At 44.8% G+C, this 27,744-nt stretch overlaps 2 protein-coding genes across 2 annotated transcripts in view; both read right to left on the reverse strand.

Moving 5' to 3' along the window:
- Positions 1-27,744, reverse strand: part of rps23 (ribosomal protein S23) — a 223,989-nt gene that overhangs the window by 34,755 nt on the left and 161,490 nt on the right. The gene's annotated exons all lie outside the window — the stretch shown is intronic.
- On the reverse strand, positions 1,739-26,420 carry dennd6aa (DENN/MADD domain containing 6Aa). The gene is made up of 20 exons (XM_064304091.1): positions 26,038-26,420; positions 23,951-23,989; positions 23,817-23,859; positions 19,028-19,140; positions 16,967-17,047; positions 15,603-15,708; positions 14,100-14,179; positions 13,876-13,935; positions 13,706-13,761; positions 12,490-12,612; positions 10,876-10,971; positions 9,162-9,256; positions 8,862-8,927; positions 8,353-8,417; positions 7,783-7,872; positions 7,606-7,659; positions 6,589-6,698; positions 6,256-6,358; positions 5,702-5,776; positions 1,739-5,195 (listed from the first exon to the last, which is right to left on the reverse strand). The coding sequence occupies exons 1-20, from the start codon at positions 26,251-26,253 to the stop codon at positions 5,064-5,066; spliced, it is 1,803 nt and encodes a 600-aa protein (XP_064160161.1). The 5' UTR covers positions 26,254-26,420; the 3' UTR covers positions 1,739-5,063.

Consider the following 27,744-nt stretch of genomic DNA (forward strand, 5'->3'; position numbering starts at 1 on the left):
TTAATTTCTCTTAACAAGTGTAATATAAACCCAAGATATTGAAACCTGAAAATTCAATCATTATATTGCAAACGTGCAGGTTTATATGCACCATATCCAAATGCAACCAGGTTGTGGGATGCTTTTGTTCTTTGTTCTTTGTTCTACTACCCTCTCAACTGTGTGTATATACTGTATATCAAATAAAGACACGTGGGCATTTTAATTTGGCTCTCTGGTAGGGAGATGGCCTGTGAAACTGAGTTAGAATAGAACTGAATAATGAATCCACAGATTTACACTTGAGCAAAATCTGGGGCAACCAAGTCATGCTTCCAAATCCATCCATTGCTCACGCAGTTCTTAGCGTCTTTGTCCTTCTGTATTGACTGAATTACTGCACTATTTAACAAAATATTTAAAAAAAGAAAAAGATGAGAGATATTATTGGGGCTGGTCAGATTTCCCCTCATTGATGGCATGACATCCTATGACACTAACAATTCTGAAATGTATTATTTCAAAAAATGTTAATGGCACCATAAAAATGTTGGATTTAAAGTAGGACATACTTCTGGCCATGTAGTGTATGGGGACACCCCTGCTAATGAGTGGGTTTGGCTATTTAAGCCATTGATAAATGGTGCATAAAATCAAGCATATAGCCATGCTATCTCATAACACAAACATTGGCAGTAGAATGGGTCATACTGAAGAGCTCGGTGACTTTCAACATGGCACGGTCATAGGATGCCACAGCAATCAACTGTAAGTGCTGTTATTGTGAAGCGGTAATACCTCGGAGCAGCAACAGTTCAGCCATGTAGGGGGACCACTGAATTCTCAAGCACACAGCACGTAAAAATCATCTGTCCTCGGTTGCAACTCACAACCAAGTTCCATACTGCCTCTGGAAGCAACGTCGGCCCAAGAACTGTTCATCGGGAGCCTCATCAAAGGGGTTTCCATGGCCGAGCAACTGCACACAAACTTAAGATCACCATGTGCAATGCCAAGCGTCGGCTGGGGAGGTGTAAAGCACACTGCCATTGGACTCTGGAGCAGTGGAAACGCGTTCTCTGGAGTGATGAATCATGCTTCGCTATCTGGCAGTGTGACGGACGAATCTGGGTTTGGAGAATTCCAGGAGAACGCAGCGTGCCTGAATGCAGAGTGCCAACTGTAAAGTTTGGTGAAGGAGGAATAATGGCCTGGGGCTATTTTTCATGATTTGGGCTAGGTCCCTTAATGCTACAACATACAGTAACATTTCAGAGAATTGTGTGCTTCCAATTCTGTAGCAACAGTTTGGGGAAGACCCGTTCTTGTTTCAGCAGAACAATGCCCCTGTGCACAAAGCGAGGTCCATAAAAAAATGGTTGAAACAAGGCTTCCAGCACTGAGCTGAGTCTTGTTGCATGGTGAATCTGAAGTAAATGGCTGGATCTCTCTTTAAAGGGCAGTGGCAAGTTTTGTATTTTGTATTAGATAATGGAATTGTAACTGATGTCACACAGAATTTTGACATTGACAGCTTGCCTTGAAATTATGATTTAAAAAATCATACTTTGGCAAAGCTCACATCTGACATCTTGTGGTCTTTTTGTAATACTGCATCTCTTGCTCATTTGTACTGCTCCTCTGACAGGGCAGTTTGACTGGCTTTTAAATACCAAAAGGCGAAAAGGGAGAAAAAATGAAATATACCATCAGACATACCATCTGCAATCATGAGGAAAATATGGAAAGAAAACACATCTGATCTTCTAGTTGCCACTTTATTCCTATACAATAAAAAATACTTGTCTTCCATGAAAGTGACTGTAAGAAGTTATACAGTGACAACTGCTGTACAAATGTTAAAACCAAAGTACAGAGCATAAGTGGTTATGGCTTCAATACAAAAGGATCAATAACATGAATAAAATCTTAATGCCAAAATACTGAGCTGTCCCCATGCAATGTGCTGCTTCTTGTGCTTCTGTTTACATGACTTTCATTCTGTTTAGTAAAGGATTAAAGCACCATCGTCCGTTCAGGATGTCAAAAACTGTAACAACGGTACTTCCACTATAACTTATAACCACAACATACTTGCTGCATTATTATTGTTGTAGTTATCAGGTATTTTAAATAGGCAATGACCATTTTAAATACTCAAGCAGACCAGCAACTCAGTTATAGAATAATGTAGTATGAGAATAGATCTCTATATAAAATTCAAGCATTTTTAAAATAGGTCTTATCTTTAAAATATAAAACTATACTGGTTGTCCAACAACCAACAGTTACAGGTCCCGTGCCAGCCAGAGGCTCATTTGAACCGGAATTTTCCGTGTGATGATGTTCCGCCTGATTCTCCGCACACCGATCAGAGGCCCTTCGCCTCACGCAGAGACGGCCTTAATACACAGCCCTCAGAGCTAAAGGACGAGACTGGTGGAGTCTGCTATGGATAAATGTGACATGGGCAATTCCTGCTAAATATCACTGTATTGTTTTCCCATAATTTTTAACAATTTAAAGCATTTGAAGCAACGCTAAAACTGTTGGAATCTTTGGTTTCATTACCAACAATTCTGGCCTTCCCAAATTAAAATTTAGGGCTGGTCTATGAGGAACATTTCTATTTGTATAATATGTTAATATATGAAAAACAACTGGAAATCAAAATTAAGTTTTAGTTACTCTTTTTTGCAATTAGTCTATGAAATTTATCAGAGGGAAACTATAATTGGGAGTAGGAACACACACACAGAAAATGCCTTTAAAATTCTTCCTATGTCTGATGAAAAATGGTCTCTGGGTTTTTTAAACCCACAGTAAGTCCTTTGGTGACTTAAGAAAACATTGCTGATCCAGTCCCAAGCATGCTTCCAAATGTTAAAATGTTAATCACTTCTGTGTTAAGACTTCCCCGTATCTAAGCATAAACATTGTACATTTATAAGTGTCCTATGTTTGTGATGATACATAATTAGGAATATTCATTTGCACTCAGCATGTTTACCATCATCAGTAGCAAAAGCAGGTTTAAAAAATGTCATTACCCTTTCAACAGGCTTGTGGTTCATTTCTTCATGATTAGTCTACATTGAAAACAATCATTTGCAAAATAACTTGAATAATAATCTAAACTATAAACACAAGTCTCAAACCTGAAAACACTGAAATAAAATCCTGATAAAGAAGAGATTGGAGCATGGGTTCTCAATCCTGGACCTGGAGAGCCACAGGCTCCACTGGTTTTGGTTCACTTGAAGTGAGTATCCAATTAAAGACCCAAGAAAGCAGGTCAGGTGAGTTAACTGTACCCTTCTGTCTTAATTGACCATTTACAAGAAAAGTAAGAATAAACACCTGACCGCGCAGTTCTCCAGGAACAGGGTTGGGAGCTCACGGCATAGGGAATGGAAGGCACAGGCATTGCTGGAAAGTGACCTTTGACCCATACAAAGTTGACAGGAAATAAACAAGCCATTCAATGTAAGAATAAAGAAGCAATGCAAAAGGCTTACATGGTGACGCACCATCACACGCTCTGTACATTGTTAATGAAAGGACCAAATGACTAGGGAATGTTGAAGGCAGTTACTGGAGGTGAGCCTTCCCTGCTTCACACACTTTACTTGGAAACTAAGGAACCCATAAATATCGTACGCTCTACAAGTCTCCTTTTTGAACCCTTGGAAAACCTGCTCTGAATAAGGCAACGTCAACTTAAAAATCAGACCTGCTTTCAAGTCCATTTCCAGTGCACATAAACCCATGACAAATTACTGATGAATAACCGAAATCAAAAAGATAAAAGAATAGCCTGAAAATACCAAAACATTTTGCTTCCCAAAAGCATGTCAAATGGACATAATATAAATTAAATGTATTTTGGTGGGTGTGCATGAGGGGTGGACCATTAAAATGACTTTTACACAAGAAACACTGGACTGAATACATTTTTTAGCAGTCATTTAAATCACCCCAATAGAGTTTCAAGAGTTTGAATGCCAAGAACAAGAATAGGTACTTTAGTCAGCCATAAGGACTAACCTGAAACGTACAGGGGTCATCTTTACGGTCATCTCATCCAGAATTGCTCAAATTACAAAAAAAAAGTAAATTCTAACAAAAGGCACCGATCGTAGTTTCAATGCCATATCAGGTGAGTTGGAAACCAGGAGGAAAAAAGGATGTAATTAGTGTTATATTAAAGTGTTAGAGTTAAGCAGCTCCCACATGGTGCAAAAACCCTCTCGCCCAACACACTGCTTGGGGCTTTTACTCAAGGACCCCCACTGTCCCTCACATGCAATTTCTCCAATTTTCACAAGCCTCACAAAACCTCCTGTATGCACAACCGTATCGTATCATCCTGCCCAAAAACACCATTTCCCATGCAGCACAGTGTCTGCGCCATTCCACCCCCTAGCTGTGAAAACCTTCAGCCTGTTCCAGGCACACACACACTGACGCAGCTGTATGCTAGCCAGTCCCAGACGCTGTGGCCCACACCCTCAGTAGTTCTTTCACAATAAAACCCAGAAACCTGTGCATTGTGGGATTCTCCCTCCCTCCATCCTATCCTCTAAGATGTTAAGAGAGGTAGTGTAGGAGCTAGTGCAACACCGACTCCCTGGGAGTTGTCCACCCCCCGCTTGGAATGTGAGCTGGTGACGGTGGCACGGAGAGAGAAGCAGAAAGAGAGAGAGAGAGAAAGAGTGAGCTGCCGTGCTTGGGCTGAGCCGGGGGAGGGATGCCGTTGACACCCCCCACTGCACCCTTCATAGTGCAGAGAAATTCATTATGTGGTTTTCTTATTCAGTGATTGTTTGATTAAATGACTGACTCTGGCAATGCCAGCACTGCGCATTCGGGCACACAGTTCTTCGGGTACAAGTGCACTTGATGTTTAAAAAAATAAAATAAAATAAAAAATAAAAATAAAAAGTAAGATAAAAAATCCACAACCCAAGTGTGGAGCAGTCATTGGGCTCAGTCCCTGTGTAAGCCAGCGGTCTGCATGGTGCCCTGTGTGTGTGCGTGCCCTTTGAGCGCATGCCCTCTGCCCAGTAGACAGGGGTCAGGGGTCAGGGTGTGGCCGGCTTGTGCAGGATGCCCTGCAGGTCCTCGGGCAGCGACAGGATCACAGACTCGATGTGGGTCTGCAACTTGGCCACTGTGCCAGGCTTGACTGGCAGCTGCTCTCTCTCTGCCTGTGCCTGAGGAACACAGAGACCAATGTCATTACCACCACATGAGCAGGACACTAAATCACGCTGACCTCACAGATCCTACTGACCAACCAGATACTCAGCTCCATGTTCTTAAGTGACCACATCTACATGCTCATCGTTATTCCGATACTAAAGAATTCCAGTTATGATACAGCCAATGTCAAAACCTTATTCAGAAAAAACAAAACCCAGTTAAGCCCTTATTCCAAATAAGGGAAATCCGAATAACACAGGTTGCATACGGGGCGGGGACGGTGGTGCAGTGGAGAGCACTGTTGCATATTCTCTCCATGTTCCTGTTTTTTTCCCCTCTGCATATTAGATCTGGCCAATCAAGAGTTAATATGTTGAGCCAATCAAGAAGCCCTGATACAGGTTCTCTTGAGTAGAACTGAAAGGCTAACGACATCAAACAGTCTAGAGCTGATTTTGAGCGTCAGGCTCTGTGGTGCTGTGTATATTTTAAAGAAATTTGGGGGGCGGGTGCTTACCAGTTTGTCCTTCAGCTTTAGCACGAGGTCCACAATCTCCACCTCTGTGTGTTTCTGTATGCGCAGCTGCAGGTCCTGAAGGGGGAAAGAGGCTCACTGTCAGCAAGGGCTCCCATACAAATCATGCACACACTTCACATGCCTTTTTAGCAGTGTTTATATAGCAAATGTATGATCTCTTCTATTATCCTTCTACATAATAACAGGTTTAATTTCAGTGCAACAGCCAGGCTACATTGAGCTATGAGTGTCATTTTGTGAAATGGACCTATGTTTTTGTTGAGATAAAAGGTGGTAAAGTAGGGTGGGGATGAGGTAGGGGGTGGGGTAAGGGATAGTGACAGGGAGGTGAGGGTGGGGTGGTGGAGTAGGGGTAAGGGACAATGACAGGGTGGTGGGGGTGGGGTAGGGGGTAGGGGTAAGGGACAGGGACAGTGACAGGGAGGTGGGGGCGGTGTGAGGAAGTTGTAGGGGGTAGAGGGTAGTGGTATGGGGCAGGGACAGTGACAGGGAGCTGGGGTGTAATTAAGGCCAGAGGGGCAGCTTTGTCTCACCTCCTCACACAGGGCCTCCAGGTGCAGCGCTTCCAGCTTCTGGGTCATTTCCTTCCTGCGGCTCCTGAACCAGCCGTCAAAGTTCGGGCACTTCAGGAACTGCCTGCAGCGGGACACGCGTAACCCAGGTTACAGGGCCAAACCGAGGCCTGGCAGCAGGAGCTGCACGTTTATAACTACATCCATTCTGGAAAACACTTTTTGTGTCCACTGCATGAAAATAAAAAAATAATGAAAAATGTATTCATATATAATTTTAATTATTACTAACAATAAATATAAATAATAAAAAAGGAGGTTGGAACACACTGTGTCCAGAGGTCAGTGCCGTACCTGTACAGGCCGATCCAGTCTCCTTTGAGCCGTGAGGTGAGCTGTGGCCCCGCCTTCTCCAGGCTCTTCATGAACTCCTCCTGGCTGAAGGGGCGGAGCTGCGGGGGACTCTGGAGGACAGGGGATACATTTACACAGGCCACGCCCCTATCCCTATGCCTAACCTCGAGGCCACACACACACTTCATGCTCACACGATGCGTGTTGTCGCTTGAGTGAGCGAGGATTCAGGGTTGTCCTGTGTCAGTGGCTTACAAGTGTCGCAAGGCTTGATATCACCATTAACGATCTCTTAATGATCACCATGTAAAAGGGAACAGCCCATAATTCTTTGCAACACTGCAATTTTCCAGAGCATTAAATGCAATAAAATAGTTCAACTATAAAGAAAAAGAAGGTTTAATCAGGCCTAGCTCTTGCTCATCCAGCAACACAAGGAATTACAATACATGACTGGGCAACTCCAAGTTTCAATGAGAATGGTATATCCAAAGTAGGCAATTACAAATTATTTACACAAGAAAGGATAGTATAATGTTACTGGGTGAATACTTATTTAAAAAACAGTGTGGACAGACTGCCTTCCCTTAGTATGTTTTGCAGCGTATAACAGAAGGTAAGGGAACACATGGTGGGAGATCGAACCCCCAGCCACACGGGGGGGGGGTCAGCTGCCCCACATCACGCCAGCGAACTGATACTTGTCCATTGCAACAAACTCCAGAAACAATCCAGAAAGATCAGAAAGTGTCTATTCCTAAGGAAGTTTTCACCAAGCATAGTCAATCACTGATGGAAGAGACCATTAAACAGACCATTATCAAATTCAGAGTTTATCATTTAGACTTTGCATTTGAACTGTGTACATGATATCCACAACTCATTTAATTTACTACTTTAGCACATAGTTTTATTATTAACAGCGTTTAGCTATTTCTGTGCGAGTTCAATGTGATACTACTGCTCTCCTTTTAGATGCATCCCCCACTTTAAAACGAGATGGTTTCTCCTTCTTACCTTCCATGGTGAGATGGTTTTCTGCAGGGGCATCAGGCTGGCTACGTAGCGCTCCTGAGAACAAGCAGAGAGAAGTGCGTCAGGACACTCCTGTAGCCCAGTGATTCTGCAGCCCCCCCCCCCAAAGACGCCAGCGCAAAGCTTTTTAAAGTTCATCCTGAAGTACACCTCTCTCACCAGTGGAATGATGAAGCTTTGAGTCAGCTCCAGGAAGTAACGCCGCAGAATTGCATTCTGGGCCGCGGAAGGCCTCTTCTGCTGGATACCCTGTGAGCGAGAGAAAAAAGTACATCACGCTGTAAGCTCCAGTCCTGGAGCCTGGAGGGCCGCAATGTCTGCTGGTCTTCGGTGCGCTTCAACTCTGAGCTGCTTAATTTAAGTCACTGGATTGGCTAAGGGGTCCATAAACCTAATTTCCATTAATGAAATGATGATGATGAGAAAACACAAAAAACCAGTATGTGTTGCTGCCCTTTAAGGCCAGAACTGAGATTCAAGCTTATTCTTAGTTAACTAGATTTAGTGCTTTAGTGATGTTGCATGTACATTTGCTAGTCCGGGAATGTGGTTCGCCATGTCTGGAACTGTTGCTCACATGAATGCAAGTTTTCTTACACTGTAAGCTGCTCTGGATAAGAGTGTCAGCTAAATACATGTAACATTAAAATGTAAGATGTTATAAAGATGTATAAGGTTTTGTGAGGTTACTGAGATCAGTGACAGTGAGGACGTGTATGATGATCTCACCTTCTGGAGCTGCTTGATGATGTCCTCGTCTCGGTTCAGGAATGGCTTGTAGGCGCTGTACACACCTGCAACGCCCAAGGACACAGCCAGCGTTCAACCGCGTGACTCCCTTCAAACATGGCTCACGTCAACAGTGACTGAAAATGAGTTCCACCTCTTCTTTCATTCCAAAAAAAAGCATCAAGACGTTGAAAAGAGATACCAACGGCTTAGGAGAAGATCCTTGGGCTGTACTGTTTGGTGCTTATATGTGATCCAGACAGGTCACACATTACTGCTACAGCCCAGCTCAGAAACCCCAGCCTCATCCTGTTCATCTAGTACAAAACTGGCCCACAGTGGTGGGTTCAAATTTTGAGCAAGCAATTGCTGCTGTTTAAAGACAGTACGGCACTTATCAAGCATAGTGAATCAGAGTGAGAGTAATTACAAAAAGCTCTGAATTTTTATGAGGGAAGCAAATGGGTGTGGACGAGCATCTTACATATTCCTGTCAGTAAGGCTCTTACCAGGCTTAGAGTCCAAGGTCTTCAGATTTTTCAGTTTCTTAACCTTCATCTGTTTGGCCATTTCCCCTGCAGACACCAAACACATTTCAGCACAGAAACCAATTCAACCACACACGGTTTGCACACAGGATATGGCTGTCACTGTTTCCCGTAAGTATAAAGGTAAATACAGATTTGGATGAATCCCAAAGCGCTTTACTGAAAGCAAAGCGCGAGGAGAGATGTGAAAACCTGCATGGTGCTCATCCTGAAGAGCCCGTTCCACCATGCAAAGGGAAGCTAACTGAGTCTCGGGTTTACCTGCTTGCTTCATATCCCCAATGCGGATGATGTGTGGCCAGTGCTGCAGCGTTTTAGCAAAGAAGGGGTTTGTCACTCCCAGGATGACAGAGGGCCTGGGGAAGCACACATATGTATGTGCACACACAGACAGACAGACAGACACACGCACACACACACACATACATTTTTCATGAGAAATATCACAATCTTCTTGTACAGTTAATTTGCAGTTAGAGCCCAAGAGCAATCATCCAATCGGGATGCGTAAAAATACTGTATTTCAAGGAATCTCCTTTCCCACCCGACCCGCGGGCCAGAAGAGTGATGTCACACAGCTCGGGTTTCATTTTGCCGCAGAGGACCATGGAAACCCAGCGAACGGGCGCAGCGAGAGCACCGTCCAAAACCCAACACTGAGCGGGATGCCAGAGCCCTCCTCCTCAACACAGCCAAACAAAAGACCGCTAATGGAGCAGCCATCAATCATGCATCAGGCCATCAGCCCACAGTTTCCTGTGCGCTGGACTGCACCTCACCTTTAAGACACCTCACCTTTAAGACACCGCAGCTTTACGACACCTCACCTTTACGCTGTCAGTGACGCACGGTCAGGTGTTACTAAGACTACCGTGATACACAGAACTGTTACTAAGACTACCGTGATACACAGAGGTGTTACTAAGACTACCATGATACACAGAGGTGTTGCTAAGACTACAGTGATACACAGAGGTGTAATCAAGACTGCACCGAGACACACAGATATAAACTTAAATTTTTCAAATTGACAATATTATAATTTCCTTTTGGTGTAAAGTATGATTTTTCTAAACATAAGAGCTGGAGGTCTGACATGGTGTCTCTGCCCTGTAATGAATATTCACTTCAGGTTCTGATTGGCTGCCCACAAAACGGACAGCTGATTGGTTAAAATTTTAATGGCATGCATACCAAACATTCCTAGAATGGGCAGCATCAGTACTTTGTCAGTTTCTGGAATAAAAAACACCTCATTTCAAACCTCATCTGAATTAAATAGACTTAACACCATGGAATTTTCTGTTCATCAATTAAAACTTATGATTTTGATTGCGCAGTAACTTTAAAGCCTAACTGCAGCATCTTTCCCTGACGTCGACAGCCTAACTGCAGCCAGAGGGCGAGAGAGGGGGGCCACGCCTGCTATTTTGGTCTGATGGCTGTCATTGCCCTCCCAGTGTTTACAGCACGGCCCACCAGAGTGAGTTAGAGAGAGAGAGAGAGAGAGAAAGAGGGTGAGAGAGAGAGAGAGAAAGATCCCCTTCTGGGATGTAACGGTAGGTCTGCGTGACCAACAGGACAACTTCCCTGAGTCACCTAATAGCTCAAGGCTATGTACTGAAAGCGCTCCTCTTGAAAGTTACCCTGCTGTGCTGGGGTTTGGCAATCTATTAAAATATTCCCAGATGGAGCTCTGGAACTTTTCTCTTCAGCAAACCTTTGTAAGTAAATGTTTTTAGGCACACTGATGTAACGTAATACAGAACATAAATAATTTAAGAGCGCAGCTGCGCTGCCCTTGTGTGCTTGCTCGACACGCGCATTTACTCTGGGGAAACGCGGTTTGAGGTCAGTCACGGCGATTCAAGGTCACACCATCGAGCGCAAACGCTGCCCACAGTCGTGGTGTGTACAGTACAGACTCGCGGATTACTGTACCCTCGAGAGCTGTGCCAGGCGGAGGGATACTCACGGGGCCTGTGTGCGGGTGGTGTACTCCTTAAATTCATTGTCGTGGATGGTGAAGTAGGGCCTGAAATCGCTGCAGTATCGCAGCGGGGAAATGCAGCTGTGACAACACGAGAAAGAGACAGAGAAAGAGGGACAGGGATGTCAAAGATGGGGATATCAAACTATTTCAGGTTGCAAACGCAATTTTTAAACCATTCTTGAATGCTTCAATCACGGATGTTTTGATGAAGAACAAAAAATGCAATTCAAATCTTTTTTCTCTGAAGCACTTGACGCTCAGCCAATTTTGACATTTTTCACATCTTCAAGTGAAATGATTCTGTAATTGTGCTGAATAAAAGGAAACAACCAGCCCATTACCAAAGGCAATTTTAACTGACATCACCATCATCCATTTTATTTCATTTACCGACATTCGCTGCCATCATATTTTCTTCTCTCTGACTAATTCACTGAACAGTCAAGGAAAAATTCTCTTCCACAATAAAAAATTTGCATACTGAATCCCCTAGTTAATCGTTATTTCAAGGGTCAAGGGGCCAGCTGTTCAAGCTTGGCTACAGGGCTTTTCAAACTCAAACAAAGACTGTGTTCCAGTCGATGTTCAGTCAAACAAACTAAAATGGCAACGATTCAACTTTAAGAGGCTGATAATCATTCTTAATTAGACACCTGGCAGTCAAGGGGCATTATATCAGAAATAACTATGCATGCCATAAAGAATAAATGTTTTACATTCACATTCCAGAACTATATTTGTAATGTATTAAATTATGAACTGACAGGTGAAATCAGTTGAGTCTTTATGGCTGTAAGCAATTAACAGACTGTCACAATTCGGAGGCAGTGCAAATATGGCAGGAATGAAAGCAAGCAGATACAGGGGTCCCCCAGGACCAAGGCTGAGAACCTCTGCTCTAAGGCGTTTCCCCACATAAAGCTATCGTTTTAGTCAGAATTTAGTCATCACCATGGCCTTTCAGACAGGGTCCCACTGTTGGAAACTGACCAAGTGGGGTTTTCATGGAAGAATGTGGCCAGAGTGTGACACAACTTTCACAAAGCTCTGCAAACACGCAGTGCAAACAGGGCAGCCTCACTGATATGCACTCTTAAGGGCTTTCCAGCAAGTGCTCTTATTTTATCCTTATCCTTCTCACTAAGCTGATAAAATCAAAAGGAATTAGCTCAAATTAATTTTGGTGGCTCTGCCATAATCAAAATACAGAACTTTGATTAATTGTGCTTAAACAATTAAACTAATTCCTTATTATTTCCCCCTTATTAATCAACTAATTAGAGAAATCAGTATTAGTACATGCCTCCTGAGAGAGGTTCCTGAGCAGGAGGCATGTATGCACTGTTTCATGCACTCGCAAATTTCTGTAGGCACAATGTGGATCGCGCCAGTTTTAAACTGATTCTTTGTATAATTTGTAACAGAATTTGGAACAGAATATTACACTGATACACCATATAATGGCTTCCCTTATGCAAGCGCGCATGAGGGTTAATACAGAAATGTACATGGTATCTGAGCAAGATAAATACAAACACAATCCCTTTTTATGAATGACGTGATGGTACTGTGCAGTACCACCTCCTCCCCACTCACCTGACCAATGCCAGCACTGTGTCAGATGACTCCGCCGGCGAGGGTGCCATGACAACCAGCGCCTCCCCTAGCAACACCAACTCCCACAACATCTGAATATGAAAGAAGACTGGGCAAAAACACCTAGAAGAAAAGAGGAGGGGCACTGAGAAACACAACTGTGAGCCATCCATCCATCCATTTATCTATTTATTTTAAAACACAACAAATCAAAACACTGAGACTGTCATAGACCGTCAAATGACAACTGCTGCAAAGCTTCTTGGGAAATTGCAGCACACCACCAACCAAGGGTGTGTCACTCTGGTGTCAACAGCAGCCACCAAACAACGCACAGGGGCCATGCTAAAGGACTTTGAGCTGAATACCGAGCGGCCCCGCATTACCTGCTGAGCCCCTCTCTTTGAGCTGTCAGTCCAGCCCAGAGCAGGACAGAACTGACAGGCTGAGCAGCATAAAGGGAGAGCCAGGATGAACCACTCCTGTCTCCCGGGGGACTGACCTGCTGCTCCAGACTCTTCTGTCTCTTTCACAATGCTAATGGAGCCCCTCCCACTTCCCTTTCTGTGCACAAATTGGCATACAGGCAGAGGCAGCAGGCTAACGGTAGCGTCTCGTTCTAAACTGTATTCAGAGGTGCCGCAGATTGTAAAATAATAGTGAGCAGTAAGAGGGGGTCTAAAGGGCACGTTCAGAGAGCAGAGGTTTTGCCTGTGTCTGTGTGAAAGCTCGCCCGTGGTGAACCCCCGCATAAGAGCCGACGGTTTTCTACAAACTGTTGTTTTCCTTCAAGAGCCACGGTGCCATAGAAACCAAGAATGTGACCAGTAGACTGTAAACAGTGCTGCCAAGTTTTTTTAAACAAAAAAGGCTTTTTTCTGGAAAGTTGGCATGCAGTTCTTCCAGTCACCACCAGAGAGCAGCGGGGAGCTGTCAGATTTACAGACAGGCCCAAGAGGGGATTCACCACAGTCCCACAGAAGGCTGCTGTGAAAGGAATCACAGACATGCTGAAGGCTGGATATAACTTCTGCCAGTATTCGAAATCATGATAAAGAAAGTGACAACTCTTCTTTGTCTTGCAGAAATCAAATACAAGGCCGGACACAGGGGTGGGTTGCACGTGCCATCCAGAGTAAAGATACAAACGGACAAACCATCAGGAGGAAAACTCAAACCCCAGTCCAGTCAAACGAACCTTGGAGGCTGTACTGACCTGAAAAGGTCCACTTCGTGGATGGTGGGGAGGACAATGGAAACCAGGCTGTCATTCTGCAAAAGAGCAATCCAGACGGTTGTGAAACCCAAAGCAAGACCACATGCAGACTGCAGAGTTTTCCACAGAAAAGATAACTCAGCGCTACTGCGCAGACGGGCTTGTTTTACCTGTGCAGACTGCACAAGCTGTGAGGTCCCTGGCTTGTCATAACAGGCAGGAATCCGAACCTATGAATCATAAGAACACAAGCATAAATCGCATCTGCTGCCAGAGGGAAAACATCATTAAAAAATGTTTTTTCAACTTTCACTGTTGAGATGGAAACAGCCACTAATGTATTCACTGGTTTAAAAAAAAAAAAAAAAGAAAAGTAACAAAAGTGCAGAGTTACCTTCATTACCACGCCCATTATGGGGAGCGTCAGTATCTTGCCCGGATACGGGGTAGACCAGCGGTCAATGTCATTGCAAGCTGTGGCAAACAGAAACAAACCCACAAATGAAGCCTCCACAAGCATAAGGGGGAAGACATATCTACGCTTCGTGTAAATAAAAGGGCCACCGGTTTGGAGATTGCCCGTTTGTTCCGTGGACACACCACCTCACCCCAACCCCACCCAAATATGTGAGAGCCTGGAGTGTGTGCCCATGTGCCTGGTGCAGTCTGCCCTCATTAAAACCTATGAAACTGGATGCCTAGACACAGACTTTTTACAGACACCGCACCGTGACTGTGAGAGCCATTTCACACACGTGCGGTGACAGTTATAACAGGAAAATGGCTGTGCATAGCCCTACATCATGTGTTATTTGTGCATATTTTATGATTTATTTGATTTATTTAAACTTTTTATTACTCTTATGACACTTTTGACTGTCTCTTATTTTGCTTTAACCTCTTTATTTCTACATCTGTGCAAAGTACTTTGGGCTGCTTTCAGCATGATAAGTTGCTATTGTCATTGTGATTAGTGAGGCGTGGCAAAAAAACTACATAAACTGCATCAGGTAATACCAGCTTCCTGCAAGCACACACTGTACTAGCATGCGTCACCCACACAAACTGGACACTGACGTCATGGCTGTTGCTCTCTACAATGTGTACAGTGTGAGGTCATATCGACATTAGCCATGGATCTTCTCCATCTGTCAGGCTAGCGGAGAAAGTCCCTTCCTGCACTCGGAGTCAGCTAAAGCTGCGAAGCTAAGAGCTCCCACTCAAATCGTTTAAAATTTTAAGGGTTAGATTTTCAAGGAAGAGTTACATTTAGACACACATTTCTTTCGTATCATTCAGTGTCTGTATAAGGTACATCCTTTCCAGTGACCCATTACTTTGGGTAGTGCAATTACAGCAACCTCAGCGATAAAGATGAGCAAAAAAAGGGTATTTAAAATAGACAGCACAGGTAATGAACCATACTGCATAGCAAAACACCAAGTTTAAATCAAATTTCACCTAAAATTATTACTTGTTAAAAAACTTTTACTGAGAGAAATTGTACTCGTATAGAATTTTTGCAAGATTTTTGCAAGTATACAATATAGCTCACTACCTGTGATGTTTATTGTAAAGAGCCTTTTTTTAAATCATTCTCATGAGTGGCAATGATTTTAGAGGGCACTGTGATTTAAAATTAATGAGCTGTCAAATTAATTAGCAACATCAGAACACAAATATTCAAAGACTTCACAGGGGGCAACACCAAACTAGAGTGTGCAAGAAAAGATGGATGCAGTTAGCTCACTGTAAAAGTCTCCGCATTATTTGGCCAATTTTCACTGAATTTTCACGGACAGGGGAGCATCCTCCCACTTTCCACGGCATTGCCATGACTTTCCAGGGTGTAAATATTTTGGGAAGGCCCGAGGGGAACCGTGCGGTCTGTCCCTACCGGCCTCCAGACAGGGCTCCTGCTTCTCAAAGTACTCCGGCGCGATCAGCTTCAGCAGCGAGTGGAAGAAGGTGACGTAGGGCAGCTTGCTGATCAGAACCAGAGACTGTGGAGTGGGAGGTCACACACGCACACGCACACACACACATACACGCACACACGCACACATACGTACACACACATACACACGCACACACAGCAAGACACGTGTTCATCTTCAGAATTTTTTCAAGTCTTTAGACGAAGCAATGCATTTAATAAAAGTAATGAGGGATTGCATTTATATAACACTTTTAACAATCTCAAAATTTCAAATGGCTTCTTTGTGAAGGTGAGGAAACTCATCTGAACTGCCACCAATCTGCAGCACTGCAATGTGCAGCACTGCCTGGCAGCCATTTTGTGCCAGGAACTACATTTTGTCTGGTACATAGGAAATGTGAGAAAAGGAATTTATTAGCCATAAACACCAGTGACAGGTCCAGAGAAGCATGAGAGGCATGCTGTTACATACCATACATCCACGGTGCTCACTGCAGGGTGTGTCATTTGTTAAATTTTCAACTTAAAATCAGCAACCAATTCAGATCCAAAAAACCAGGCAGGGCAAGTTAATTGTGTAATCAACTGTTTCAATCAACCATTAAGAACAGAATGTGTGTGGCACATGTGCATACATTTTTACCTAGAGCGGTGTTGTCATACTTGTTGCATAAAATGTACTGACTGATAAGGCAATCTGTTTGAAAGGAATTGGGACAAACAGCAACCACATCTAAACTGTCACCAAATCAAAGTAGCGTTAAATGTGAAATATCAACCCATTTATGAAAGCTGAGAGAAATAAATGTGCTGCCGTCTCATCCCAAAGGCTCTTTGTTCTCTGCTCTAAGGCACACAGTTCCTTCAGTCACACCAGACTATGCTACATTACGTTCATTCAGCAGATGGCAGCTCTTATCCACAGCAGCTTGTGATGCGAGAGAACATGGTGCTGCCACCTCAGTCACATGAGCAGCAGCGCAGGATATGGGTATAAGAGCTGCCAGACCAGGGAGCGTATGTCTGGAACATCACCAAGGCACTAAATGCCAGTTTAGGTTCTCTAAGGTGTCCATTCACTTCCCCTGACAGTGAGGAGTAACGGGCCCGACTGTGGCCCTGGAGCTTGAACATTAAGCACCTAGCGGGTCATCGGTGACGCCCCGCTCACAGCAGAACCAGAGCGGACCCGGGCCTCAGCCCCAGACTGCCCCAAACGTAACAGGCCTGGTTAGATTACAGCCACAGGAGGGAGCGCCTGAATAATGTGACCTACACAAGGTGGGGGGGGGAGGGGGGGGGGTAAGAAGGGGCCCACTCACCTTCTGGAAGTAGCCCCTCTTGAGGGACTTGTCCCGCACCTGTCTGAAGTAGACGTAACCGTAGTAATGGCCCTGGTCCCTCTGGAAGAGAAGAGGAGAGACCCGGCGTCCGTCAGCGAGCACGGGGATAATTATCTGCAGGAAATGCCTTCAAGGCTCAGCAGCTGCTGAAAGGGACCTTGAGTGACTGGACTGGAGAGCTTAAAAAAATCTATGTGTTCTTCCTTTTAGCCCTTCACCTCTCCTACGTTTTACAAAGTGTGTTAAAAAGAACTTAGTGAATCAGTCCTCCCCCCCATAGCAGAAGGCTGCCTCTAAGCTCCAGCCTAGAGCCTGGGGGGCACCTGACGCAGATGCAGGCCGAGCCCACAGTGGCCCTGGGAACTCCTCATTCAGGAGCAGGGGGTGGTTCATGTGTAGTGACAGCAGTGAAGTTAACCAAAGGAAATCAGAGCAGGGCATACAGGGCAAAGGACGTTGATTGTGTGTTCATGCAACACCCTTCCCTGACTGGCTGAACAGCTGGTGGACATACACCCACACGCACACACAGACGCACGCATGCACTTGCGCACACACACACACACACATACAGACATACACAGAGAGCAACACCTCAGCCTGAGAATACTTTTGTATTTTATGTCTACTGCTGCTGATGATTCCCTTTTCTCGATCAATAAAGCCTACTATGCTCTATTGTATTATTCTACTCCAGCCTGTACATGAAAAATGTGTTCAGCTTGTCCTGCATAGTTCACTGGCAGTGATGTTCAACAGAGGCAATCCCCAAATCCTCAAAATCACACATAGATCAAAAAAAGGGGGCCCAACCAGCCTAGAATTGCTTCCGACGTGACCTTTGTCAGGCTCCAAGGTCAACAGCAGAAAGATCACCGCAGTCCTTGTGTCATAAATTAGCTGAGATGATGTAATCGTTTCTCGGCAGCGCTGCGCTCCATGTTGCCTGTGCTGCACACTGCTGATGCAACATGGCACAGGCTCTGCGGTCCTCTCTCCCTCCACCTGTAATGGCGGGACGCGGCCCTGAGCCTGCGCTCGTTTGATGTGCCCGGGCTCGTCACGCTACGCGGCCCACGGCCTGTCTCAACAACCCCCGCGACTAATTACCGCGGGACAGAAATAGCGGTAAATCTCCCACTGCGCGTGAGCGTGATACCCGATCTGCTCTGTCTCATTACCGACCCCGGCCGAGCGCGCTCGCTACTGCTACCGCTAGCACCCCCCCCACACCACCACCCCCCACCCCACCGTTAGCGCACAGGCCGGCATCGCACCGAGTCTCACGGGCCGGACGCACTAGTGAATCTGCTGCTGTCAATCACGCCTCCCTCTCAGGCCCGACTCCGCCCCTCAGACACTTTAGACCCGCGGCAGCTACCGGAGAGAGAGACCAGTTCATTTAAAGCTGCACTGGGGTCACGCTGCAGTGCATGAGCGAGCCCCGCGGCAGGCGGGGCTGAATCGGACCGTGTCAGCGCCGACCGTGGCCGGGAGCTCCGCAGAGTGATGCGTAACTGCTGACTGCCTCGCCCACAGTACGGCAGGCGTCAGTCAGTCAGCAGAAATACACAGCAACCGCTACAGAGCGAGCACAGCATTCCAGGCGGAAGGTGGTGGAATCATAAAGAAAGGGTTCACATCTTAAACATGCCCGACATGGCGGAAAATATCGAAGCCTCATCGCGGTCGTGCGCTTGCACCCGGCCAGAGTGCCAGAGAACGCCAGCGGGGCCCTCGCCAGGAGATTTACAGCCGAGCCGGTGTGACGACTCGCACCCACCGGTAAAATCCCTCGCTGCAGTAAAACAGCCAGGGCTGCTCTTCAGAGCTCAGGCTTCAGCTAGAGAGGGAGCCAAGAAAGGAATCCTAAGGATTCAGATTTTGACTGAAATTCTCATGGTCCCCATTGAGGACCATGATGGACATTAAAAAGGCTATTGAATTACTAAGGCTATTCATAGGCTACTGTGTGGTTGCATATGCCTTTTTTAATAATCTATTAAATTCATTCACTCATCAAATAAGTGGGGCCCTGACCTTCAGACAGACGGGGGCCTCCCGGTCAAAGTGGTCAAGAAAGCAGCCCAGCGAGGACTTCCTGCTCGACGCCTGACGAAAACGGAAGCAGAACTGCGTGTCCCCCAGGCAACCTGCAGAGAGGAAGAGGAAACAGGAAACACTTAGCATCCGCGACCATGAGGTCACCCTTCCCTCCCTCAGTATACTCAAAATAAGGCCCAGGACCTCAGCACTCAAATGGAGGCAGGGGTGTTGTTTGGTTACATAGCTGACATTTGTTCCGTGTGACTCTACCAAAGAGAGGTAGAGCGCATGAAGATGAATGAACAGAACAAATACACACACACGCACACACACATGCCAGACACACACACACGCCACACACACTCAAGCCATTTGCCTCTTTATCTGCATAGGGTATCTACCGCAGTGTCTATCTGCTTTTACTGCGAAGGGAATAACAGCACGTTTACAGCCAATGACCGCATTTCAGCTGCTGTCCCCAAATTAACATGCGGGCCCCGGGGCCCTGTGGGGGTGACACGGAGGGGAGGGCACAGACACACCGTTCATACCACCCAATAGCAACAAGGTGCATCAGAAAGGACCTGGAGGAGAGATCGCGCAGATTAAAATGGAAGGAAAGACAAAATAAAGTACTGCGGTTGTGATCCCACTTCTGAAAGAGCTGGCGGATGTTTTCAGAGATCGCCCGCGGGATGGAAGGCCCCTCATTCGAGTCTTGCGCTGACTTGTATGTCAGCCGAAGGGCGACTGTAGAACGCTAGCCGCCCTCACGGAACCCCACACCTGCAGGGTTCCGCAGTGACGCAGGACAGCAGCTGGGCCCTGCAGCTGATTAAACTCCAGAGCTTCAGAAGCTACGCTATCTACTGGGACAAAGGTACATGTGTTTGGGAATAAAAGAAATAAAAATATCATGCATATACATGTATTTTCATACTCTAAATTTCAGAAAAATACGTCAAAATGAATAGCATTCCTGAAATGTGCACCCAGGCACTTCAAACATTGTATTATATTTAGAGTAGAGAGCAGAATGCAAGGCTCCTCCGCAGGGTCTAGGATGAGCTTAGCACACCGCATTTCCTACCGGGCAGCGGAGGGCGGTGGGGGGGATTACATCATGCTCCATTTTAACCCCTTCCTAAGGGGAGGCGCCCGGGGGTTCTATATAAAGCAGGCCTTACACAACAGGCGCTTTAATCCTACTGACCCCGCTCACCTCACCACGACTGTGGGCACCAAAGAGCAGCAGGCGCACCTGTACCGACTCAGCCAGACACACTGCGCCTCAGGACCCACACTCTGTGCACAGAGTTCTGTTCACTCCATAGATTCTCTGACCAATGAGATTCTACTCAGGTAGTGCAAGGGCCCAAAGATTATACCTGCACCTAAGAAATATGCTCACAAATCAACTGTTATGTCTATAGACTTTGACTCATTTGCTTGTGGTCCAAATGATACCATGACACAGCTTCTTTGGGTGTGTTTGAGCAGCCATCAAGAGCTTTTGTTTCGGGTCACAAATATCACCTATGGGTTTTACACTCCTATGGTCAATAATAAAATGGCACCCTCACCTCATCTTTAATGTAAGCAGGGCACTAATACACTACATAGCAAAGCATGCGGCTACCCGAACATCACACTCATATGAGCTCGTTGAACATCTCATTCCAATTTCATGAAGTTCCTGACAAACGATTTAAATAAAGTTAGAGAGCTGTAAACACACACTTCTTAGGACAGCAGACATCAGCTCTTGATGTGGAAATGATTGGAAGGAAATACATGAAGATGCTGAAGATAAGGCCACGGCCCTTTCAGCGCTCAGCTCAAGGCCGGGCCCCGAGAGGGCATGTCAACAATAGATTTCTTTTAGAAACGCAGACAGTTGCAAAGCACAAAAAACCCTGCCTCATGGTTCCACCCACCTCCCCTGCTATTCCAGCAGCTTGTTCCAATTTAAAGACAGAGGCACTCAGTCTCACACAATATTCCAGTGACCTTCACACTCAATTAGCCAAATAGAGAACTTTCAACCACCACTTAGGAACTTGAAATTATCTTCAAAAAAAGGGATGAGACAGGCACTCCCATATGACAGTTCCTGCTTCTATCCAACAGCTTGCAGGGTCAGAGCTTAAACAAGTCAGCCCTGCACAGAGATAAAGCAACAACAAGGACATATCAGCACTCAAGAGCCACCTATTCTCACAAAGTCCAAAATGACTACAATAACTGAATGTCAGTTCACAGGTGTGTGGGCGAGTGTGTTAGTGCGTGAATGTGCATGTGCATGTGCACAAGAATGCGAGTGAGTGAGCAGGTGTGTTAGCATGTGAAAGTGTACATGCACACGCGTGTGTGCGCATGTGCGTTTGTGTGTGTGTGGGTATGTGAGTGAGCAAGCGTGTTGGTGTGTGTGTGCATTTGTATATGCGAGTGGGTCAGTGATCGTGTGCGTTGTGTATTAATGTCTCACACGTAGGAACAGGGAACGCTATTAAAATGCAGAAAGAATTACAGTCATATTTCACTGCTTTAACGGGAACACTCAGCTCCCTGAGTGAGTGCGTCGCCTTCATGGTGCTACTTGCAGCTACAGCTACTGTTCCCTACCAGACTGAAAAAGGTGGTGCTCAGCACTTTCCCCTGCTCACATTATAAACAGCTGTGATAAGCCTGCGATACAACACATGCTAACATGCACACACAGCTGCTTTCCAAAACAGAGGGTTCAACTCTCACCTGCACAAAGCACCCTGGAGAATACCCCACAGCACCGATTCCACCGAACAGGAGATAGGCCAGTCTGTCTCTACTCCCCCCAAATAGCCCCTCCCATTTCACTTCCATGACCACCCACTGCAGATTTCTGTACTGCAGAAGTCCAAAAGATAACCGCCCAGGGCCATGCTTTCTCTTACAATATCTCATTCACTATTTGAAGAGCATAGTTACCTGTATCTGTCCTCATTTGTGTTTACGTACAAAAGTGCTATTGCCTGCTGTGGCCAAAGATTCTCCAGACCTCACATCCTGAGTTCCTTCAGTCCTACTGCAAGAGGATCTGGTTGGCTGTAGCAGCTTCCAATGCTATTTCACAGCACAGACAATCCACTGCCACAGTACAGTCTTTAGTCGTGCTCCTTCATGAATATTCAAAAGATGTGTCAAACTGAAAAGTTTAGGCTTCAACAGAAGGGAGACAGAATTCGCAAAGTTAAGAACACAGAGCTCAGTATCTGGTGAGCCTAACTTATCAGTGGTATAGGTGCCATACCGCCAGAAACTGCACAGAGACAGACTCACACACCACGGATCTGAAAAAGAGTGTCAAAATATACACAGTGCAAACACTATCGATTAAAAGACAGGGCAATATTCCCACAGCTCCTGCAATCGTTCAAACCCCTAAGGGAACATGAGCAAAGACAGGCTTCTATAATTTGACCCTGGTGAGATATTAAAAATGGTGACTGACTCCAGACCCCCGACCCACAACCTTCAAGCGGGACAATTAAGGGGCACACAGTGGTCCTGCAGCTTTGGCCCCCAGCTAAACAGAGATCAATAAGGGGTAACAGCTGTGCTGATGCCCAGTCAGACTGAATAAAAACCGAATCCCCCCACAGCATCAATCCCTGCAGACCAATGAATGCATTTTTAAATAAGAAAAAATATGACCCTGTGAATTTTAATAGGAAACACAAAAAACCCAAACAACCATCCTTCCAATATCTATACCTGATTTTCCTGGGCAGGGTTGCAGGAAAACCCACACCATTCACTCACCATTCATTCACTCACACACTCATACCTACAGGCAATTTAGGGCCTACATGCATGTCTTTGGACTGTGGGAAGAAACCAGAGTACTCGGAGGAAACCAACGCAGATACAGGGAGAACATGAATGCTCCACACAGAAAGGCCCAGGCCAAGATTCGAACCCAGGACCTTCTTGCTGTGAGGCAAGAACTCACCAACAGGGAAAAATTTTAAAACTACTCCATGTTGCACCTCTTTCTCACCCTCTCTCCCTCTCCCCCGCAACCCAGCTTCCAACTGATGATGGGGAGCACTAGCCAAGACATTCACCGGCTTAGAAATCTTGTTGATATATCTGGCATTAAATGTAACAGTCAGACAGTGAATTAAACAAGCAAACAACATGATGACAAGCCAGAATGTCACAGACTGTACCGTAATTCACATACATGCGTTTGCTGTTGACAAATTTGGCACTACACAGTGACTTTCAAATGGAAAAAACAGTCTATTCAAACAAATACCCATTACACAGGCTACACCTGCATAAAAATAGGCCTCCAATCACAGGACAACATGCTCTCAGGAAGTCAATTGTGTGTCAAACATGTGACTATAGCAACAGCCACATCAGGCACTGCCTTCCTTGCAAAGAACAAAAAGCAGGGCCACTATAAGGGAAAGAGTTGCCCTGCCAACTTCCTGCCCTGGATCATAAAATAATAATACCGGGACTGTCATTACAAACATCGAAATGCTCATGCCTGTCATCACCCAATGTTCCACAGAGCCAGGAGTCTGCTGTGTGGCGGGAAACTGAGAGGGACAAAGACTGATTTAGCATGGCTTAGAACAAGAGTATGGAATACTACCCTAACATAAGGACTATTTACAGATCAAAAACAACCGAACCATAACTTACACTCACATGTTCCGAGAAAATCAGAAAGCAGGTTGTAAAATCTGGGATACAAGTAAGAGGATTGGTGGTGAGAAATAGGACTTACCTGAATTTGAGTCGGGGAAGGACAGGTAACAAATACTTGTTTTCTGCAAAGGCAAGACGTAAAAATATTCTTCCCATGTTCATGATACCACTTTCATCCAAAAATTGATGTCAACTATATGTTACAATACTAACCTCTTTCTCGGTGAGCTTTGAATGGTGCGGGTAAATGACCTTAAAAAGAGAGCCAGGTTTAATTATGAAAGCAGAATAGTAGCACACTATGAATTGTATACTTTACTACATGCAACACAGAAGTACACAGTGAGGTCGAAAAGGATGGTAGCACAATTAAATATCGATTGCAAAGAGGATTATCATTAAGTATGCGTTTCTGAATTGATCAAATGCTAACAGAGTGTAACAAAATAAAGAATAAGCACGTAAGAACTGCAGAGTTGCACACTATTTCTTGCTACAGCTAATGGACCACCAGTGCACTTAGGAACTCGGAGTTTTTAACGACGTTATTCGTGTGTTACTGGTTATGTTTCGCATGGAAACCTCGGCAAACATCCACTGTCGGCATCGTTCCTGTAAATCGAGCACCACGGTCAAGTAGATAGGCTAACGTTAGCTCGTCGTAAAATCTGTCATTTCCCAAAACACTATGCTAGCTAGTTGTAAGCAACATAAGTTAACGTTGTCTCGCTAACATACTGTAAACGACGCAACGTTCTGTTTTCTTCAGCCTTAGCTGACTATGTTAGTTAGTATAAGCTGGCACCTTCCCAGTCCGATCAGAGGAACTTGAAATAATGAAAGTAAAATTATGCTCTAGGGTCATATCCTCTCGTGACAAACACGATACAATGCAAGGCTAGCTGACTGAAGTTTCAACAAAGAAATATACTTTAATTACGACGAAGTAGATAGCTACTTATGTATGTTATTACAGCCATACAGCAGCTAGTTTGCTATAGTCAAAGTAGGGAGGACAATCGAAAAATTTATTTCCGGAAATTAACATAAGTATTGTGATTAAAATACCAGTTTAGCCTTAAATTAACGTATTGTGAACAGCGATCGTACATATATGGAATATTAATGTGATATATTGGCTGTGTTGTGGCCTTTTAGCTCGCACTTTCCCAAAATCCCATCAATGATAAGATCGGGACTCCGACGGCACCGAAAACCGATAGATTTCACTGAACATTCGACTGTTTACATTTATGGGGTTCTGAACCAGTGACATCATAATAACTCTTACTGGTTGATTTTACGCGGTCATTTATGGCAGTTGGTTCTCTCAGAATTCTGACTGATAGCCAGGTCAGTTTTTTCACTGGACACTTGATACATCCAGACTTATAACTTCAAAGTCCCAAGTCATTTGTGAATGGTTTAAATGGATTTTGAAAGTAGACACTTCATGCTACAAGCATGCTAAGGGATTTGAGTGTGCTGTGAAGTTTAGGTAGCAAACAACAAGGCTGAATCCTTCTGACGTAATTTACATAGCGACTATATGCTCAGATCGCCTAGTTTCACTCACTACGGCCAAGCGGAATCGATAAGGTTTCAGAAAATATATAACTTTTAAAGATTTAATTCAATCTTCTACTGGGACTTTTGCCGTTTATCGAGGGTGTGACAGAAAATTTCGGTGCCGCTGACTATAATCGAATGTTTTTCAAATTTACCGTTCGATTGACCAAGTACCATTCAAAGTACATTTTTATGGGTTAGTACTGTCAGATTGTGCTAGCTACTTCACATTAACCTTGTACAGCGATCAATAAAGGCTAACAGCACAGTACCACTTAATTCTAGTAACTTCTATCACCACTGTAATGAACTAAAAAAGGTAACAAACGACCTTTTCTGTGAGAAATGTATTGTCAAGCTCACGCGCATACACTGCTGGCGACATTCTAAAGCTTCGTTTTGCCCTCCCTAGTCAAAGTCAATAACGGACACTAGCCCAGCTGGTTTATTATGAGCTAACAGTACCATTAGCATGTTAGCCAAGGTAGCTAACTTCAGAGTAATGGACCAAGTCAATAACTTATTGAATAAGACTTAGCAAGCGAATTGCTTCTACGTCAGATATTATCTGCAGTCACATACTGTCACTGAACTTGTAATAAAGCAATTTACGTCTAAATAACATTAACTGGCTAGTTAGCAGACTTACTTGCTAAATGCTAGGAAAGCGAATGCCAATTCCTTGCTGCATTGTTGCCTTTTTGGAATAAAGCTAACTGGTTCTATCTTACCTCTACTGCTTGTCCAAGTTCTAGGTCAAAGCCAACGACACAAATGCAGTGGAGCCAAGCTGAGAACCGATCCCATGGCAAGAGCACAGGGTCTGAATCCTCCTCTTCGGGCCCGATCGGTAGTTCCTCTGCCGGAGAGATGCTGACATCCTGCTCCTGAAAGTCTTCAGGTTCCTCGATCTGGTCCTCAATGTCCTCCTGACCCTGCAAGGCCATTGTAGTGTGTGGCCAATGGTGTACTTTGTTTTTCTAATTATAAGCCGGTCGCAGTTTCTCAAACTTCCAAGGCAAAACACAAACACTAATGCAGACAGTTGTTCAATATGCGTAAAGCGAGTGCAGCGGTGCAACGTCGATAATTCGACGCAGGATGAGCAGCATCAGAACATTGCGGAGCGTAACGTGATTTCGTAGCAGTTAAGGAATCCCAGTCCCTCCCTTTAAAGAGACACGCTGATATAATTTGCAGTTAATTTTAACAGCGAAACAGATTAAATATGAAAAATCAATTCACTTACTGAATGCGTCAGGTCCATTCCTGTTGCTTATGTTAATAATGTGGTTGGTGCTCGGGTGAATAGCTAGATAAAAAAATTAAACATAAGCTTCATGTTTTCGAAATATTTAATACAGTAGGCCTAATTACACCATTCTCAGGCTGCGACATTGAGAACTGATTAGTCGTACTTAAATACAGTCTGGACATAAACGAATGGATAAACTGTAGCACAAGTCTAGAACAGTGCTGTGATATGATGATATAATGTGAATGAACACAGGCCGTGCACCCCTGGCTTTTTGTTTGACTGTACACAGATCTTCTATCCACATGTACTTTAAAAATGATGCATATGAAGTGAATAAAGAAGTGGTCTTTTGTTTTATATTGTCAGTCAAGAAAACAATTACAAACACATTTAACATTTTTTTAAATCACTCCCAGTGGTACAGAGCTAAACAATGTAACCTGGACCAATTGGTCAGTTTACCAATACTAAGTGAACATTTCTGTACCTTCATCTTTCCATAGTTTCAGGCTATATCTGAGTTGCAACTAAATAGCATGCTGAATACAGCAAGAGGTGAAAGATGACCTTGCTGTGCTGACAGTGGCAAGCACTCTATTCCACCATTGAGGGAACAGAGATAATCGTGGGCTGGCTCATGCCATGGGACACTGGAAGGAAGGACCAGGCAGATGGCCTTCGGCAGAGGAGGGGACTGTGCAGCTAGGCACGTTGCAGTCACCCAACTTTACAATACAGATCAAGGCTCCTGAAGGCTATTCCAGGAGGGAGTTGCAAATGTCCATGTTTGCGTGGGGGGAAATGGACCAAATGAATGTCTAAGAGGAACAGATGGTTAGGAACATGCAGGCTTTCTGTGCATTGCACAGTAACAACCATTCAGTAAGTGGGTGTGTTGTGTGCAGCACTGTATTTCAGAGGATTGTAAGGAGTTTCAGTATGGCTGCCTTTAAATGCAACCATATTCAACCATATTATCTAATTCTGGCTAGCATAGTGTAAGCTCAAGTTAGGCATGTTTCCTCTGGTTACTGCTGCATAAGTACTCCAACAGCTACTCTGTAATGACCATAGGTTACCAGTTGTCATCAGTAATGTGAGATGTGCCTCTCCTCTGATTAGTGATCGCTCACTTGTAGTACCCTGTATGGCTTTTGGTGTATTTTGGTACAGACAAGCA

The sequence above is a fragment of the Anguilla rostrata genome, chromosome 13, assembly GCF_018555375.3.
Source record: "Anguilla rostrata isolate EN2019 chromosome 13, ASM1855537v3, whole genome shotgun sequence".
NCBI lineage: Eukaryota > Metazoa > Chordata > Actinopteri > Anguilliformes > Anguillidae > Anguilla > Anguilla rostrata.

What these genes read in the sequence shown, in the direction of transcription:
- dennd6aa (XM_064304091.1), bottom strand. Translation starts at nt 26,253, where the DNA reads ATGGCCTTGCAGGGTCAGGAGGACATTGAGGACCAGATCGAGGAACCT. An exon ending in AACTTGGACAAGCAGTAGAG is followed by an intron (nt 23,990 to 26,037) that starts GTAAGATAGAAC and finishes TCTCTTTTTAAG; the next exon opens with GTCATTTACCCGCACCATTC. An exon ending in AGAGGGGCTACTTCCAGAAG is followed by an intron (nt 15,709 to 16,966) that starts GTGAGTGGGCCC and finishes CCCACTCCACAG; the next exon opens with TCTCTGGTTCTGATCAGCAA.